At 60.6% G+C, this 15,476-nt stretch overlaps 1 protein-coding gene across 1 annotated transcript in view; it reads left to right on the top strand.

Annotated features, from left to right (window-relative positions):
* Positions 1-15,476, top strand: part of PRKAR1B (protein kinase cAMP-dependent type I regulatory subunit beta) — a 99,628-nt gene that overhangs the window by 61,870 nt on the left and 22,282 nt on the right. The window contains exons 5-8 of the mRNA XM_039226098.1: positions 2,548-2,609; positions 3,340-3,386; positions 10,133-10,291; positions 14,765-14,825. Of these exons, the coding sequence (XP_039082029.1) occupies positions 2,548-2,609; positions 3,340-3,386; positions 10,133-10,291; positions 14,765-14,825 (329 nt within the window). The remainder of the gene's footprint in view (positions 1-2,547; positions 2,610-3,339; positions 3,387-10,132; positions 10,292-14,764; positions 14,826-15,476) is intronic.

The following is a 15,476-nucleotide window of genomic DNA, read 5'->3' as shown; positions in this document are numbered from 1 at the left end:
CCGGGACCAGGAAATAAGTATAATTAAACCAAGATAAACAGATAATGCCTCTGCCCCATCATTCCTGGTCAAAGCCTGAGGGACCCTTCGATGCCTTCCAGGTGGGTCCATACCGCCTCGGCCACTGTGGGGACTTCTGGTGAAAAGCACCCGCTGGGGCCACAGGGACACGGGGCTAAGACCAGCAGGCACTCTTTCGTCAGCTGTTCCCCACTGTTGAGGGAGCGGCAGCCACTCTGGCCTCTCAGGAGCCCGAGGATCCCAACGTCAGGCCAACATCGGAGGGGCAGGGTGCAGCTGTGGGGCCAGTGGCTTCCTCAGGGTGGGCGACCAGGGCCCTCCACCACCTGCTGTCTGAGGGCACCTGCTGAGACCGGGAAGGCCCTGCACCCCAAGCACACTGGGAGGCCTTGCCCAGCCCTATGCGCCCCACAGACCCCTGCACAGGACGGCAGGGGTGTGGCCTGGCCTCACCTCTTCCCAGCTGCAGACCTTGGCGAAGCTTCTTAGTGTCTCTGGTTTCCTTGTCTGGATGAGACTGCCGCAGGTCGACCTTGGAGCAGGAGGGGCAGATAAAGGGCGCATGGCCAGCACTGCCCCTGTCCCTGGGGCCGCACGGGGCGGGGGCTGCAGTGTCTTCACGTTTCTGTGCCTCCGCGGCCCCGAGCGCCGTGTCCCTGGGCCTGGCACTGGCCCTGATGCAGAATTGCCAAGCCCAGTTCCGGAGCCCGGCCGGAGCTGTGGCAGAGGTTTCCAGAGGTCACTTCCAGATCAGAATAGAAACCGTTTCTCTTCTCATCAGAGGCAGGCGCATCTTTTAATGCCATTAAGTGCTAAGAGGCAGGAAGCATTGGGTTTTGTGTGAGGGGATGCAGAGGATGGGGAAGGCGGGGGCCTCTGAGGGTCCGTTGTGTCCGAGCCTTGGAGATGCGCTGGGGGTCCCTGGGGGCCTTGGCTTCTTCCGAAGGAAATGGGGGGTGATTAGGCCTTTGTGGTGAGTGGGGCTGGGCTCTCCCTCCCGCCTCACTATTCGCAGCGTGGGATTCATCACTCTGTACCTGGGGAGATGCCTATATGGTGGGTGCTGGGCCCGGGCGCTCGGGGGTTCGCCAGGTCTGTGCGTCTCCATCTGGACGCTTGTCAGGAAACACGGGATGAAAACTAGAATTAGAACCGTGCTTGCGTGTGAACAATTAAGGCACCAGATAGCAACAGACCTTTTCTCGGACTCATCGGCGTGGGGCAGAAGTGCAGCCACGGGTGGCGGGGGCGGTGGGCTGGGGCCCGACCCTGGGGCTTGACCTCTGTCCCAAGCACCTGCCTAGGCTGGGTGGTGATGGGTCCTGGGGCTGGCTCGTTTATGGCATTTGGGAAAATATTTTACCGTTACCGGCTGAAATTTTTTAACAATGAGATAGAAATTGTAAAATCAGCTCAAGATCTGACCATTCTGAGAGCCCCGATGCTGTGGTTTGGAAGCAATGCCGTTTGGAAAACTGACCAGACCTGTCTGCAGACCCCCCTCCCCCCAGGGAAGCTGTGGCCGAGAAGTGCAGCCCAGGAGGGTCACAGATGCCAGGTCCCAGCCTGGGGGTGGGGGGGGGATGGGCACTCCTGCAAAAGTCGTGAAGCCCCTCCCCTCCAGCACCGCCCCTTCAGGTCCCGTCCTCTTTCTCAGGGAGAAAGAAGCTACTACTTTAAGAGTGACTCTTCAACGTTTCCTGGGCCATAGAGACAGCAGAGCACAGGGCCTGGGGGTTGGCACCGATGTGTATAGCACCTGCGGGCTCCCCTGAGGTTCGCTCCACCCGACCAGTCAGGAGGAGGTTTGCTGTTCAGCCAGAGGGGAGGCAGCCCCCCCACCCCAGCCCTGCTGTGCATGTTGACCCCCTAGGGGCCCCAGCGTGCACACTAGACCTCCCTCTGTCTGCTTCCCTTTTGGGGCCCTGTGGGTGGGTAGGTGTGGCCTCCCGAGCTGGGCCGTTGCATTTGGGCAGCACGAGGCTGACCTCTGACTTTGCATTTGGGTTGCCATCCCGTGGAGATAAGGGGCCCCAGCGTGCATACTTCCCGCTGTCCATGTCCAGCCCGTATGGTCCATCCAGCAGTCACATTTAGGAACTTAAACGGCCAGGCAGCCCTTTGGCACAGCCTGTGTGTGGGGTGTGGCGCCTGCCGGCCAGGCCGTGTAGATACCCCTCGAGGGAGAGGGGCAGAAGGCAGGTTCTCTACCCTGGTAGAGTAGTTCCTGATGTGACACAGCCAACACCTGCCGTTACCCTGTTTGCGTGTCTAAAACAAGGTGTCCAGTGTGACTCTGTTTCTGTGGAAGCCCAGACCGAAACCCATGGATGCGGGTGCAGAAGCGGGTCTGCAGGGTGCCAGCCGTTGCCCTGGTGGCAGGGTTACAAAGGGTCGTGATTTTCTTTGAACGTGGATTTTTCCATTTTTCTGGGTGACCGGAGCCGGTGCGGCACGTGAAGGGAGGCAGCGGGTCCGTGCCCCGCGCTGCCGCAGCCCCCACATGCAGTGCGTTTTCTCTTCCAGTGACATATTCGATGCCATGTTTCCCGTCACGCACATCGCCGGGGAGACCGTCATCCAGCAAGGTGCGTTCCCCGCTTCCCTGAGCCGGGCAGTGGGCATGGGCATGGGCTGTGGGCGTGGCCTGTGCTGTGGGCGTGGCCATGGGTTGTGGGCGTGGGCGTGGGCCACGGGCTTGGCATGAGCAAGGACTCGCCTGCCCTCAAGAAGAGTCCCGGCGCTCTGCTCGTTGCCGGTGTCTCCGTGACTTCCTGTCAGCAGAGCGGGGCCCTGAGACGGGCCAGGTGGGGACCACGGGTGCCCCACCGCACATGGAACCTGGTGACTGTGAGCGGGTTGTGCCCGCTGCGCGTCTCACCGTGCCCATGTGGGCCACCCCTCATGTTGTTTGTACAAGTTTTATTTAAAAAACAAGAGGGGCGCATGGGTGGCTTAGTCGGTTAAGCGTCCGACTTTCGCTTAGGTCATGATCTCGCGGTTCGTGGGTTCGAGCCCCGCGTCAGGCTCTGTGCTGACTGCCAGCTCAGAGCCTGGAGCCTGTTTCAGTCTGTGACTCCCTCTCTCTCTGATCCTCCCCTGCTCACGCTGTCTCTCTCTCTCTCTCCTAGAAATAAAAATATTTAAAAAAAATAAAATAAAATAAAATAAAAAATAAAAAAAAATAAAAAACAAGAAAACTGGGTGAGATGCAGAGTCCTTGGCTTCGTGAGGCAGTGGCAGGGCTGGCTTTCGGGGACAGAAGTGCAGCCCCCGGAGCCCTGCGCGGTGTGCACAGCATGTTTTCTTTCGTTTCAGGGGATGAAGGCGATAATTTCTACGTGATAGACCAAGGAGAAGTGGATGTGAGTACCTCTCCCGCCTCATCTGCCGCCTGCGGCGCTCTCCCCCTTCCCAGGGTCCTCTGGGACCGTGCCCGCAGCGCTCTCTCACTCTTGCTTCCCGGGGTCTGCTGGTGCCATGCCGCCGCTGCCTGGACCCCTGCCGCCCCTCTTGCTCCTGCCTCTCCTCCGGCCTCCGTCTGCTGTCCCTCCTCTGCAGGTGCATCTGGCCCCACAGTTTTCTCTGTGGCCTCCTTACTGTGACTCAGCTCAGTTTGTGGTTACACGCCCATCGTCAGGGCACACCAGGGCCCAGGTGCTTGGTGCCTCCATGCCTCCCCCGCCCCGCACTCCACGCCTGCGAGGTGGGGGCTCTCCCCCCTGCACTGTTGAGGGACACACGGAGTCACCTCGAGGACGGGCATCAAGCTGTCTTTCCATCCTGAGCTCGGGGGTTAGGGTGAGGGCGGGGACGGGTTTCCGCCGGCCACCAAAGAAGGAAACTGAGGCGGGAGCCCAAGGTCCCCGGCCGCCCACAGCCGCAGAGGAAGGCTGCCAGCCCACAGAGTAACTCCTGCTGCCGCGGCTGTGGGTTAGAGCCAGTGCCCGCCCAGGAAGCAGGGAAGACAGGCCCGGATGCAGCCAGCTCCCCAGCTGGGCAGGGGCCGCCCGTGGGAGGTGGGGTTGTTCCAGGTTCAGATCCACAGGCTTCCACCCGGCCCTCACCCCTGCCCGTCTCCCCAGCCCTATCCTCAGGCTGTCACTGTTCTCAGAAGCCGCTCTGCTACTCCCCTTGCCTGCATTCCTGCTCAGACGTTTATGGAGCAGTGCTGTGTGCCCAGAACGCACTTGGGGGCCCCTGGCCCCTGCCCTCGGGGTTGCAGGTCCTGAGGGAGATGGTTATGAGCAGCAGAGTGGCCAAAGGTGACTTATCTCTGGGTCTTTACTCCTCTTGTCCTTATGTTCTTGTTTCGGCTCTTCCTTGCAAACTCCTATGTATCCTTTAAGACCCCACCCAGGCCCTGCTGCTCCTTTGTCCAGGCAGAGCCCTGCCCAGCCCCTCTGATGCAGGGAGTAGGCCTGGCAGGAAGCGCTTGCAGGTGTGAGAGGTGGGCACCCACCAGGACCTGCCCCCTGAGGGATGGTCCCCTAAGCGCCTCGTGGGCCCTGTTGTCCCAGATGATGGTGCCCCTGACACTCAGCCTCTTAGCGTGACCTGTCCCCTCCTCACCCCCACCCTCACGTCCGCCTAGCGTGCTCAGGCCCCACACGACAGCGTCCTTGCAAACACTGCCCCCCGCCCCTCTGTAAGTCAGATGTGACGAGAAATAAGCAGCTGAGAAGCAGCCGGCTTGGCTTGTTCCTCCTGGCGGGACCCTCCACACCCCCAGAGGAGGCACAGAGCCTGGCCCCCGGGCCCCTTGGGGTGGGAGAGCAGACGGCCAGTTGCCAGCCTCCCTGTTGGCCGGCTGCCCATGCCGGCTACCTCACGACGCACCAGGCGTCAGCCAGCTTCTCTTTCGGCCAGGGACGTTGGAGGCAGTTTGGGGAGGGAAGAGTGAGGTCACCTTCTTATGAGCTGGGTTCCCCAAACACGTCATCTTGGCAGGTCTAGCACGGCCTTGGAAGTTCAGGTACAAAGGTGGCTCTAAGGTGCTCGCTGGGCCCAGGCTCACTCCAGCCGGGACAGCCGGGCGCTGCCCACGGGAGTCTCAGGTTTGGGCCAGCGGACCCCGAGGGGACCGGCAGTGACTTGTAGGGGCCCCTCTGTCAAGCCCTCCAGGTTCCCGGCTGGGCAGGAGCTGCCCTGTGGTGTGGGACCCACGGGGCAGCGCAGCAGATGGGTGAAGACTGCATGTAAGGGACCCAAAGAGCTCAGTCAGCGTTCGGGAAGGAGACAGTGGTGTGTCGGCTGGCCGGATGTTATAGGCACACATCACAGTAGGTACCGTCATCACTTCTGCAGGGCCTCTGTGGCCCGTTTCTGTGAACCGCCCACCAGGACACCGCAGGCAACCTGGCTGACCCGGCTCGGGGTCGCTGGGCTGGCTGTCAGTCTCCGGTGGTATCTGCCTTGTTGGGGGAGGCGGGCCCACGACGTGCGGAAGCCCCGAGGACACAGGCTCCTGAGGGCAGACACTGCCCTTGGCCCAGCGGCACCCCGGGGTGGGGGGCAGGGGAGCGGCCAGGTGACTAGTGCCGAGAGCACCAAGTTCGGTTTCAATTATGGTTGTCGAGAGAGACACCGCAGCGTGTGTTGCCAAGAGCTATAATCCCTTTTTCTAAGGATAAAAATATCTCCCAATTTGTTTTATTCATGGAACATGGCATTTTTACTTAAAAGGATACTCCGCTGCCGATTTTAGGGCTCAGGAACGTAGTACTGTCTGAGGCCCAGCCCCTCCCTAATCCTGTGAGCCTTTCGTTATTTTCGGCCCCTCTTTGTGCTGGGGCCGCCCCACCCCCACCCCAGGCTCCTGCCCCACCCAGCTCCTTCCGGTGCCTAGCCTCCAGGGTGGGCATGAGGCCCCTGAGCTGTGGCCCCTGGACAGGGCACCCAGGGCACTGCCATCTGGGTCCATGGTCACGGTCAGTTGTTATTCAGTGTTCTCCTGGTGCTCTGTGTTTTTTTAATTGGTAAAATACACATAACATAAAATTTCCCATCTTAACCATTTTTAAGCCTACAGTTCAGGGGCACCGAGCACATTCACACAGCTCTGTAGCCATGCACACCATCGATTTCCAGAACATTCCATCCGCACTGAGACTCTGTTCCCATTACACACGGACCCCCACCTGCTCCCCCAGCCCCGGCCCGCCTTCTACTCCGTGTCTGTGAATCTGACAACCTGGGACCTTGTGCGAGTGGAGCCCAGCGCCTGTCCTTCTGTGTCTGGCTGTGTCATTCAGCATCGTGTCCTTAAGGTTCATGCACGTTGTGGCAGGTGTCAGAGTTTCTTTCTTTTATGAGGCTGAGCCCCGTAGTCCATTGTGTGCATGGGTCATGTTGTGTTTCTCTGGTCATGTCGGTGATCACAGGTGTGGCCCCACATCTTGGCTGCTGTGGATCATGTTGTTATGAACAGGGTATGAGTTTCTGTTCCAGTCCCTGCTCTGAGGTTGGTTACTTAGTCACTTAGGGAGTGCTGTGGCCGCGGCCTGGAGTGGGCTGTGATGTTTCCCTGCAGCATCTCGGTTCTTCCAAACACAGCTCTTCCACAGAGCACGTCTGGGGCCCCAGCACTCACTTTCCCAGCGGCCCTGCTGTGGTCGGGACTGGTTTCGACTCAGCTGGTGATGACTGTCCTTTGGAATGGGGGTCACTGTGGGCGCCTGAGTGTGGTCGACATGGGGGGAGGCCAGGAGGAGGGCCGTGCAACACGACAGATTTGGGGCTCCTCTGGGGGGACCCAGCTGGCTTTCCACCTGACTGGAAACAACCCGCATGTCCTGGTTACTGTGGATGGGAGCGTCAAGGCCCGTGCTCAGGGTGTGCCAGACCGCCCCATGGGCATCATCTTTGGAGCTGGAGACAGCCGCGGCCTGGTGGGGCATAGCGCGAGACAGGCGGGGTGTCCACTGCCCCCTGGGTGCCTGTGGGCACCCGGCCGAGTGACCAGGATCTGGGTGCTAACGGGCCACGGACGCTCCTGCGAGGGCCTGGGAGGTGGGAAGAGACGGGCCATTAGCTTTTCCTTGCTGTCGGCAAAGGAAAACAACAGCGGGGCATGCGGGCCATGCCGGGCCAGCCCCAGGCGGCGTGAGAAAGCAGGCGGGGCTGCGGGCACTGTCCCCACTTCCCAGACAGTTTCTGCTTTCTGTGCGGCGGAGCGTTGCCCTGAGATGCCCGGGTCTGGGAGTGCGGGCGGCAGAGCAAGGCGGCAGCACCCCTGCGTGGGCAGTGCTCCCTCTCTTCCATGCATGGGGGGTCGGGGGTGGGGGGCAGTGGGTGGGGGGGCTTCCAGGTGGGTGGTGCTCCCTTTCCATGCATGGCGGGGGGAGGCTGCCCGGGGCTCTCTGAGCAGGACCTGTGCCCCCCTGTGCCCCCAGTCTTTGTGGTGCAGAAGCAGTCTGTCCCACTCAGGCTACGTCACAGCCACCTGTTGAGGGACCTCTCCACCCCTGCCCCTCTCCCCTCTGGCAGCCCATGCTGTTCTCCACACCCCAGCAGAGGGAGTGTCATAGCATAAACCAGATGAGGTGCCAGAACCTTCCATGGCTTCCTTTTGCTTCCAGAACAACATCTTAGCCCTTTTCTCCACCGTGGCATCTGTCCCTGCTTGGTCATGCCGCGTCTGGTAGTATCTTTCATTTCATTGTGGCCTCAGGGCCTTTGCATGTTCCATCCTCAGCCTCAGTCACCCTTCTCCCACATCTTTGCACATTGAGCTGGACACTTAGACCTGGCCCAAGTCTCCTCCACAGACAGCTCTCTACGGACAGTCTCTGTCATGGTCCTTCTGGTCCCTGTGCCTCCTGCTCTCCTCACGCCTGGAGCATGCTTCACATGAATGTGTGTCTGTGTAATTATTTGCCTACAGCCTTTCTCCCGGCCCGTCGGGGAGTCCCTGTAGACAGGAACCCGCTGCCTTCCCCTGCTGACTGCCAGCACTTAGAGTGCGCAGGGCACAGAGGGGTGCTCAGTCCACACTGGGGGCAATGGACAGACGGATGGATGAATGCACTAACGCAGAGCAGCCGGGTGGGGGCTCTGGGTTCAGCTGGAGAAGTCCCCGTTGGTGGTGGGACTGTGAGTGTAGCCCAGTAGGGCCTCCCACCATTTTTATTCTAGAAGAAGAAGAAGAAACAAAAAATGAAACAACGCAAGAAGTAGCCCCTTTGCGTGCCAGCTGGGGTGGGGCCCAGTGCCGTGCCCGTCACGGTGACAGAGCCCAGTGTCCCGAGAAGGATGGCCCCTTTGTGCTCGGCGGGCAGCGTGGTCTTGGGCCCGGCGGCAGCTCCGCACAATGGCTTCCTCTGACGCCTCGCAGGGAGCTCTCTGAGGCCTGGCTTCTGGGCAGGGAAGGGGGTCTCCTCGGTCCTGCCCTGCTTGCGCTTTGGGGACATGCCTCAGGAAACAGGGTGCAGATGTGCCTGGGTGGCTCTGCTGAGCCCCTCCTCTGTCCCCTGGGTCCCTGTGCTCTTTTGTCTGTTGGGCGGCTGGCATGCCCCCACAGGCATCCCCCTGGAGGAGGCACGGGCACCATCTGTGTCCCCCAGGATGGGGCCTGCCGCACGGCCTGTGGACCTGTGACGGCCAGGGCTGGACCCAACAGCGCACATGACGAGCGCACATGGATGTGCCCCTGACGCCTTCCCGAGGGGCTGTGGTTGCTGGAGGGGACCTGGGACGTCCGGGGCATCCTGGAGCCGTCCATTCACGTGGCCAGACTTCACCACAGGGAAGCTTGATGGGAAGGCTGGCCCCGCTGTGCCCGGGTCACCGGGACCACTGATAAGTTGTTGCCGCCCCCTCCCCAGGGGCCCCAGGTCCACTCCGAAAACTCCTGGGTCACCGGCTGTCTTTGCTGCATCCCTGCACGTTGGTGGCTGGGCCAGACGGGAAGGATGGGACACTGTTCTGGTTCCTCGAGGGCCTTGTCATATGGACGCTGGCGTCTCTTCCCCCCCGGGGATCGTCTTTCCCCCCTGGGTACCCAGATGCCCCGACTTCCCCACAGGAGCATGACAACAGGGTTGGGTGGGGCCTGGGAACACTCCCAGGGGCACACGCACGGCCCTGGGGGCAGCTTTGCCTGGACAGCCGTGGTTCACTGGGTCCCATCCAGCTGCACGGTCAGCCGGGTCTCCCCTTGACCCTTGTGCACACGGAGATCTCACCTGTGTGGCGTTTTCTGGCAGATGCGTGCGACTGTGTTATCACTCTTGGGCAGATAATGAGTCATTGATTTCAGTAAGAATCGAGTCCGTGCTTCACCGTGATCCATTCTTTCCCGGTGCGCACCCATTTTGCCAATGGGAACTATTCTTCAAGCCCATTGACACGCTGGGGGGATAATGTGTGCGTTGTGTCAGCTCATAGTAGCCAGATCCGCACAGGCACCACATAATAGACAATCTGGGTCATTCTTGTGTTGTCCGGAACGTGCAGGGTCTGTCTGTGCATACTGGGAGCACTGTGCCGAGCACCCAAGCAGGCTGAAAGGGCCTTCTCAGCGCAGCATCATCTCCTCGGTGCCCTGGCAACATCCCCACTGACTGCAGGCCTGGGGAGCCTGGTGCTGCCCCGGTCAGGGGAGGCCCTGGCTACCTGGGTCTTGCTGGGCCAGGCTGGGCACAGTTGCTGGCTGGAGGTGGGGGCACTGGGCAGCCCCGTGTAAGCACTGAGTTGGCCTCACCGTGTGTGACTGGGGAGATGGGCCCTGAGAACCATCTGAGGCTGACAAGGGCTGAATCAAAGGCCGGCCAGGGATGCATGTAGGGTTTTGCGCAGACCAGGAGCCTTGGGCGGTGTTTCCGCCTCTGGCTCTTCTCGCCGACATTGACATCAGGACGGGGAGGGGGCCAGGACTAAGAAGGTGCCATTGCACCTGCCCAGCCAGGCCTGGGGTGGGGAGGGCAGCTAAGCTGGCTGAGAGCCAGGTGTGCCTGGGCAGGTGAGGGGACCTGGGGGTGCAACCACACACGCCCTCCTTGCCGGGTCCCCTCTGGTGGGCTCAGAGGAGGGCTCCCGATGCCAAACGCGCCAGTGTGACCCCACCCATCCCCGGTGATGTTTCTGACATTTCTTGCTCTGTCCCCTGAAGGTGTACGTTAATGGAGAGTGGGTGACCAGCATCAGTGAGGGGGGCAGCTTTGGGGAGCTGGCACTCATCTACGGCACCCCCAGGGCAGCGACTGTGAAAGCCAAGACGGACCTCAAGCTCTGGGGCATCGACCGGGACAGCTACCGGCGAATCCTCATGGTGAGTGGCGCCCTGGCACGGGAGCTTCGGCAGGCCGGTGATGTCTGGTGCATACCTGCAGCCAAGCATCTCATGGGAACCCTGGCTTTATCCAAGCGAGGGTGGTAGATAAGGGCCAGTGGGGTGGATGCAGAGTGTGGGAGAGATTCTGGAAACTTCTTAAAAGGCAAGCAGGTAGCTGGGGCAGCTCCTTTGCCTTCCTTTCTTATCTCTTTTTAGCTGTTTGGAGTGGGGTTGTGATGGCTGGAGCTCTAGCAGCCATCATAGACCACAAGGTGACTGAGAATGGAACCCATTCACCAAGTCAGTAGAGCAGAGAGGTGCCAGGAGCCTGGCCATGGGCTAGTCACTCCGCTCTGAGGACATCCCAGCCTGATTGAGGGCCTCCATCCCTCCCCTCTCTGTGCAGAAGCCCCTGGAGCCGAGACCTGGCCCTTGGGAAGCCTCCCTTCTCAGCCGCTGAAACTCGCCTGGGGGTGACAGCTGGGCCAGGTGCTCTTCTGGGCGGTGAGGGTGGCCTGGGAGAACCTGGGTGGGGGCTTGTTGCTGAGAGCAGCTCTGGGGGCCAGAGATAGTGTCTGCCCAGACCCAGCTCTCACCACCCTGGAGGAGGGTGATGGGGGTGAGCTCCCTGCCTGGAGACCTGTGGCGTCCCCATGTGTCCCCTACATGTCCCCCAGGGCTAGGCTGTCTCCCTGTGGATGGTGTGGCTTCCAGTGAGGCAGGGGCTGTGATCTGGGGGCGCTCTGGGGGTGGCCTGGGTTCCATCCATGGGCACTTTAGAGAAGCCCCAGGCCTCAGTCGGATGGGAGCCTGGGGACGGGGTCCTGCCCAGGCTGCCCCTCGTCCTGGGAACATTGGCGCCCCCCATCCGTCCTGGCCCCACTGTAACACCTAGTCTACGTGACACGGGGAGGGTTCAGTGTGGTCCTGGGGCTCATGGTCTGATCAGGCTCCGTGCATGTGAGGACCCCACCCCTGTGCACTCAGCAGGCATCGACTGAGCACCCACCGTGCACAGGAGATTAGAGCCACAGACACATCAGGAGAAAGCGGCTGACGCCCCTGTGTTCTGGACCCCAACCTGTGCTCTGTCCTCTGTGTCTTCAACCTGCCAGCCTCTGTTCTTCCTGGGAGAGGCTGGCTGCCCCCCACCCTGACTCAGGCAGGGGCAGGTTTTGGAGGGGACCCAGAAGCCTTTGCCCCCTCCATGTGCACCTGGCCCTGCGTTGCATAAGCCATTGTTTCTGGCCTTCGTCAGTGCTGAGTCTTCCTGGGCTGTGGGATTTTTGTGGCTGGAGCCTTACATTCAGGGAAGTTCCCAAACCACCGAGGCAGCTGGCACTTCCTCTGTCTCCATTCTGGGGCCCTGTGTACTAAGAATAGCCGTGGCTGTGCCATGAGCCTGCAGAGCCTCTGTGTCCCGAAAGGAGCATGGTGGTGCTGGCCGACACGGAAGGGAGTGTCCTGCAGGATGGCGTCCATTTTTGTGTCAGTCCTGGGTTTGGACGGATTTGGATGCCTCCATCATGCAGAGTGGCTCTGCCATGCATCCACTTAGCACTGAGCTGGGACATGCCGTGGGGAGCGGGGCATGGGGGGTGCCAGTGTGTCTCCAGGGAGTCAGGCTGCAGGGAGCCCAGGGCATCTGATCTGGAAAGTTCCCTTGAACATCCCCTTCCCTTCCCTCTGCTGCTCTGTGCAGCATCAGGGGGTGGACGGAGCTCGGCGAGACACGGAGCAGGGCCAGGCTCTGGCCTGCATCTGCAGCCAGTCTGCCGGCTGCACGGTGGCTCCCTGCCCATCCCTCCCGGGTCAGGTGTGGGGTGCCCGCTCCGCTCCCCCCCGCATGAAGAACACAGATAACCTCCTCGGGCTGCAGCACACCCATGAGGCAGTCACGCGCCAGCCTCTCCTGCACGAAGTGCCCGAGGGGTGCCTCCCGCTCCGATGTGAACAGACCCCCGGGCTTCCACCCAGCCGCACCCGAAGTCTCCATCACAGCTGGCAAGCGCCCGGAGGGCAGGGCGCCTCAGCCGGCCGCCTCCCATGAGCTGTCCTGCAGCAGGGGGGCCGCGCCAGCTGTGCTGGCCTTGAATATTGAGGTCCCCAGGCAGAGACGCACCTGCACGCCACTGGGTGGCGTCCTTCCCGGGAGGGCTATGGAAATCTTCGGTTGTTTTTCTGAAGAAATGCCTGTCGCACAGCTGTGGAAATCTCTGGTTGTTTTTCTGAAGAAATGCCTGTCGCACAGCGAGGCCAGCGGGAATGGCCAATGCCCCAGGCTCAGCGTGCTGCCCCCTGGGTGTCCACACCAGCCCCAGCAGCGGTCACAGTGTTGGAAACACCCTGGGCTCTGCGTCCATGCCTTGGGCCGTGGCCGGACAGAAGCACCTTCAGTGCTGTCCCGTCTGGCTATGAGGTGGTTTGCTGGCTGGGTCCCCGGCCCTGTCGGGGCCTTGCTCATGGAGGGGCCCGGGGGTGACTGTGGGGCTCTGTGTGGCTGGCGGAGCACCATTAGGATTCTGAAATCGGGACCTGTAGCCTCTGTAGTGCTGGCAAGGCCTGGGGCCCATCGGCTTGTCACTCGGTCCAGGGGCTCCTGTAACCTTCCTGGGATCCTCTGGGGAGGACATGTGCCGCCGAGGGAACAGGCTGGACAGATGCCGTGCTTGCCCGCACGCCTGGTGAGGGGCAGCGATCTGACCCAGGGCTGTCCGGATGCCCCCCCACCCCCTGCATGCCTGTGGGTCCCAACTCCTGGACATGCTGAGCTGTGGAAAAGGTACACACCACAGCTGCAGTGAGCCTGTCCCGCCCCTGCCACACCTCCCACACTCAGCAGGGGCAGTGCCCATCGTCCCGTGGTCCAGGACCTCACAGTGGGTGCCCTCTATTGGGGGGAGATGTCCTCATCATTCACATCCACCACCGTCACCACCATCCATATTACCATGATCCCCATCACCCTTGTCATCATCATCACCACCATTACCACCAGCACCATCACCCTCATCACCATCACCATCATTATCATCATCATCACCGCCATTACCACCATCACATAATCACCACCATCACATAATCACCACCATCACATAATCACCACCATCATCATGATCACTATCACAAGCATCACCAGCATCATAATCACCACCATCTCCATCACCATCACCATCATCACCATCAACACCACCATCACCATCACCACCATCACCACCATTATCATCATCACCACCACCATCACATCACCATCACCATCATCACCATCACCATAATCGCAACCATCTCCATCATCATCACTATCATCACCGCCAAGCTTTGGGATGTGTAGGGCACAGTCTGGGTTTCATTCCTGCTCCTGTGATCCCAATCTAGTCAGTCACTGGCCCCTCCAAGCCTGCTTCCTCATCTGGGGATGAGGGTAATTGTGCCCTCGTCTCCCAGGACTCTCACAAGGTTGAGGAGGGCCTGCATGTTTAGGGGCTCGCCGCTGCCCTGGCCTGAGCCCATCTTCCTCGGTGCTGTCCTCCTCCCTCGTCCCCATACCAGGTGTCCAGTCTGTGGTGACTGGTCTCCATCCGTCTTACACCCCAGGTGCTGGATGAGGCTGTTTGAGTTTAAGCAGAGTTGTTGCTGCCCTGCCGGTGGACTGTGTGTCCTGGTTTCCTGAACGTGTGGTGCTTAGCCGTCCTCTTTGGTGGGGCTGCCGTGCACTGTTGCAGAATGTGTGCTCTGTGCAAAGGCCCTGGGCAGCAGGCTAGGGGGATAAAGTCCAGACGGCTCTCTGCCTGCCGGGTTGGTTCTGGCTGCTGGAAGGCTGGGCCTCCTTCCTCCTTCGCTCAGGTCACCAGCTCGCTGGGATGCACGCTTGAAGAAGCAGGTGCCCTTTTCCAATTCCGGTGAAGGTTGATGGGGGCCCTTCTACTGGTTTTATCTTACTCAGCCAGCACCTGGTTGGGAAAGAAGCACCACACTAGCTCTTCTCACCAGGCACCCGTTTCAGGCACATCAGCCCAGGGACTTAACTGCTGTCGCCTCCTCCCTCCCTTTCTGTGTCACAAGCTCGGTTCTGCCGCCAGCCCCAGCATCTCTTCCAGATGTGTGTGTGTTGGGGGGAAGGGTGGGGTGCAGTGCGCCCGGCTCAGACTGGACCCCTTGCCAGACTGTCCCCTTGGGGACACCTGCCTTCAGCACATGGAAACCCCGTTGTAGGATTCTGGTCGGCTGGGTGCTCCTTGGGCGGACTGGACACTGGCCTGGGCTGGGTGAGGTCGCTGTTGCCAGCCAAGGGGTGCAGCTGCCTGCCTGGAGGAGGTGCTAGGTGGGGTCTTGGAGGGGCCTGTGGGACATGGAATGCTCAAAGGGTGGACTTTTAAGAGTTCAGAGTCATTGGGGGAAGTTTGGAAATGTCAAAATGAGTCAGGCTTGAAGACCCATGTTCTTTTCTGTCTTCTTCTTTCTCTTGAACAGGGCAGCACGCTGAGAAAGCGCAAGATGTACGAGGAGTTTCTCAGCAAGGTCTCCATCCTGGGTCAGTGGCCCCCGCCCCACGTGCAGCCCCACCCCCGCCCCATGTGCGGCCCCGTGCTGGGTGGCCTCCTGCAGCCTCGTGCGAGTCCTGCCTGCTGGCTCCAGCCGTTTCCATGGTCCCTGTGTGCCTGGTCCAGCAGTCTTGGTGATGTGCAGGGTTGGGACATGGACACGTGTGAACCCACACAGGCATGGCTTACATGTGTGCACCCACGTGGATATGCTCACACACACGTATGCACCCACACAGGCATGCTCGCACACACGTATGCATTCACAATGTACATTTGCACACATGCATATACTCACACAGGCCCGCTCACACACGTGTGCACACAGGCACACTCATGCATACGCACGTGTGTATCTGCACGGGTATGACCACACGTGTACATGCACACACTCGTTCACACACACCCATGGAGAACTGGGTGGCGGCTCCGCCAGGCAGCGTTATCCTCTCCCAGAGCCTCTGTGCCCTTGTCCCGTGTGCTCTGCTTGTCTGTCCCTCTGCCATCTGTGTCACCACCAGCTCTTCCTCCATGTCAGTCAGTCATTTCATGTTCTAGTAAACGTGGTCTGCTCTGTTGGGCTTTCCCTGGCCTGTTTTGGCTTTTTCCTAAGTGGGGCTTCTCCTGGTGCAGTTTTGCCC

The sequence above is a fragment of the Hyaena hyaena genome, unplaced genomic scaffold, assembly GCF_003009895.1.
Source record: "Hyaena hyaena isolate Hyena2069 unplaced genomic scaffold, ASM300989v1 scaffold_20, whole genome shotgun sequence".
In the NCBI taxonomy this organism is placed as follows: domain Eukaryota; kingdom Metazoa; phylum Chordata; class Mammalia; order Carnivora; family Hyaenidae; genus Hyaena; species Hyaena hyaena.
Note: the sequence above shows the minus strand (reverse complement) of the source record. Positions and strands in the feature narration are given on the sequence as shown.